This window comes from Etheostoma spectabile, chromosome 2 (assembly GCF_008692095.1).
Source record: "Etheostoma spectabile isolate EspeVRDwgs_2016 chromosome 2, UIUC_Espe_1.0, whole genome shotgun sequence".
Lineage (NCBI taxonomy): Eukaryota > Metazoa > Chordata > Actinopteri > Perciformes > Percidae > Etheostoma > Etheostoma spectabile.
The window spans coordinates 14,719,086-14,722,535 of record NC_045734.1 but is presented as its reverse complement, the minus strand read 5'-3'; the positions used below and the strand labels follow the sequence as shown (position 1 = coordinate 14,722,535).

General features: G+C 41.7%; 1 protein-coding gene across 2 annotated transcripts in view; it reads right to left on the bottom strand.

Annotated features, from left to right (window-relative positions):
* Positions 1 to 3,450, bottom strand: part of adamtsl7 (ADAMTS-like 7) — a 9,986-nt gene that overhangs the window by 2,429 nt on the left and 4,107 nt on the right. For both annotated transcript variants that reach the window (XM_032535672.1, XM_032535683.1), the window contains exons 6-9: positions 2,267 to 2,396; positions 1,393 to 1,615; positions 584 to 757; positions 293 to 466 (exon numbers count right to left, since the gene is read on the bottom strand). In XM_032535672.1, coding sequence (XP_032391563.1) covers positions 293 to 466; positions 584 to 757; positions 1,393 to 1,615; positions 2,267 to 2,396 — 701 coding nt within the window. The remainder of the gene's footprint in view (positions 1 to 292; positions 467 to 583; positions 758 to 1,392; positions 1,616 to 2,266; positions 2,397 to 3,450) is intronic.

Genomic DNA, 3,450 nt, shown 5'->3' with positions numbered 1-3,450 from the left:
CACACACACACACACACACACACACACACACACACACACACACATAATGGAGAAATTTGTTTTGAATATTGATAGAAATTGCTGCAAGAGTTGCAACAGAGACACACAACAAGCACAGGATTGAAAGACAAATGTACATTGACTCAGCTATGCAAATTATATATATCCATTTTTTTGTACTTGTGCAAAAATATTCTTCTGTACTCCAATACATGTCTTCCAAACACTCGTTCCTACTTCTGTAAGCATCCATGCACATAGTGTGTACATGTGTACTGTATGTATCAATTACCTGACCCCAGGGTCCGGTGTACCACTCCAGGCGGTTCTGGCAGGGGCCAGAGTTGCACAATGCCACTTCAGGTGGACGTTCCCCTTCACAGCTGTCCAATGGGAGATCAGTCCCATGATCTATCAGACACACTGCTATCCGCGTTTGTTTGCCTCGGCCACACTCTGCAGAGCACTGAGGAATATCACACACACACACATTTACATGATTTTTTACAAACTTTTCCCCCCTATTGTGTCATATTCTCCTCAACACACACACACACACACACTCTAAAAGTTTCTGTGGTACCCGTTGGCTCCAGAGGGAGGTGAACCAGCTACTTGCACAGGCTCCCATGTCACAGTTCTGTAGTGTGTCTGGCTTTAGGTTCATGTTGCACTCCTCATCCTCCTCCACATCACCCTGGTTGCTCAAACACACCACTTCCCTGCTGCGCTGACCCACTCCACATGGCACTGAACACTAAGGACAGAAGATGTGAGAGAGGGGTGGGGTCATCAGAGAGTAAATGTTTTGTTTTATTATTATAAAAATGCTGACTTCTGTGACCCGTCCCTTGAACATGTTAATTGTATTCAATAATGTGTGTAAATTTAGCTTTGCCAATAATAGTTGCATTATTTCTGAGGCTAATTTGAATGTCTTTCTAAATGCCTTTTACAGTAATGACGGTTGTACTGAAATGTATAACTTACATATAGCTCCCCAAGCTGTTAGTTAAACATCTGATAAAATATATCATGGTGTTGGGTATGGACAGAGTTAAGTAAGCTATGACCAAAATATAACAGTAAATTAAGTACATTTGCTCAAACATTGTACTTACTTAAAATTTGGAAGTACCAGTACTATGTATTTGCATTTTATGCGACTTCACTCCACTACATTTGAGAGGAAGACGAAAGGGCAGTTTTACATTTTATTCTTAAAGCATATTTTGCTAATGCAGTAATACTTCTGTACTTTTATATGTAAAAGCTAGAATGCATGACTTAATACTTGTAATAGAGTATTTTACCTTGTGGTTTTAAGTAAGACTTCCTCCACCAGATCATGTTTATTAGTAGAGTTGTGTACGAGTACTGAGGTTCTCTCACCGGGCTCCACTCAGATTGTATCTCCCACTGGCTGCAAATCTTCAGCTGACATGTGGACTTGGTCACCGGCCTGTCAGACAACCCACACAGCTCTTGTGCCATGGTCACCGAGGTCACCGTCCCATTGGTATGAATGTGAGTAACCTGGCGGCAGATGACCTGGCGGTGCTGAGTGCCGGGTCCACACCTCTTGCTGCACTCTGACCACTCCCCTACATCCCAGCTGTTGGCGAAGAAGGAAAGAGTTGAGTTGAGTTTAGAAATTACCTTCCTCAAGTAGAGATTGTCCCAACTCTATTTCCTAATTGTGACCACAGTTATTGTGTGTGGTAAATTGACCCTGGTCTAAAAGAGGCATTATAAAGCCTGTACTTTCCTCTAAAAGGAGATCATAAACGAGACAGGCAAAATAAGCCAATTTGCACTGCAGAAGTTCAGATGTTTCTCCTCATTCTAATACTTCTGAGGTTTCAGTTCTGCAACCCTCTGATGCTGAGTTCCCAATAGAATCATATACTGTGTATGTCAGCTATCACGGATCACTGACACTGTGGCCAAAATATCTCACAGAGCCACAACCAATCATACACTTACTGTAATCCACTAACACCCCTGCTACATCTTAGCGACAGTAATATCTGGTGGTATTTACCACAAGACATGCAAACCAAAGCCACACAAAAGTCACTCAGTGTGATTGACTGGTGACTGACTTTTGGCTTGAATGTGTGTGAGTGAGGAAGGCTTTCCCCCTGAGAGTCACAGAACCGTGTGGAATTAATACAATGTATGTGCATCTCTTATTGTGTATGTGTCATTGTATGGGACATCAGGTGTGTGTGTGTTAGTAAATAAGTGAATGAGTATTACTCACTATGCAAGACAGGACTGGGTATTACAGTCCTCTTCCCGGTTCGGTGGTTCAAGGGCAGGGTCACAGAGGTCAGCAGGAACAGTCGCCTGGGAATCTTTATCAACACACTCCCAGAGTACCTGACGCCTGCCTAGCATATGCACAGACACACACACACACACACACACACACACACACACACACACACACACACACACACACACACACACAGTAGTTTTCATCCACAGCAATGATGTATGAGGCGCGTGAATTATGCCAGCAATCTCATCTGTTAATTGTTAAAGCTTCCAGTTACATTTATGTGTCATCTATGATTTTGTAACATCTTATTATTATGTGCATGCGTTTCCTTGCTGCAATGTAGAATATGTAAAAATGCAGAAAAGATGGAAACATTTACAAAAGACATCAAACGACAGATTAGACATTCGTATAATATGTCATAAAAAGTTAGATTTAATTTCCATCATTTACACTTTCAAAATAACAGAAAACAAAAAAATGCCGGCCGCAAAAGTTTGGGCATCCTGCAGAGTTTATAGCATGCACCGCCCCATTTGGAAAGCTGAGACCTGACAGCGTCATGGATTGTTCTCAATCATCGTCTGGAAAGAGCAGGTAATGTCAATCTTAAGGTTTTAAATGTCCAGACTCATCTGACCTTGCCCCAACAATCAGCACCATGGGTTCTTCTAAGCAGTTGTCTGTAAAACTGAAACTGAAAATAGTTGATGCTCACAAAGTAGGAGAAGGCTATAAGAAGATAGCAAAGGGTTTTCAGATGCTAATAGCCTCTATTTGGAATGAAATTAAGAAATGTCAGTCATCAGGAACAGTGGAAGTCAAAGCAAGATCTGGAAGACCAAGAAAAATATCAGACAGAACAGCTCTCAGGATTGTGAGAAAAGCAAATCAAAACCCACGTTTGACTGCACGATCCATCCAGAAAGACCTGGCAGACTCTGGAGTTGTGGTACACCATTCCACTATAAAGAGATACTTGTACAAACATGGTCTTCATGGAAGAGTCATCAGAAGAAAACCTCTTCTACATTGTCACCACAAAAATCAGAGTTTAAAGTTTGCAAATGAACATATAGACAAGCCTGATGCATTGTTGAAACACGTTCTGTAGACCGATGAGGTTAAAGTAGAACTTTTTGGCCGCAATGAGCAAAGGTATG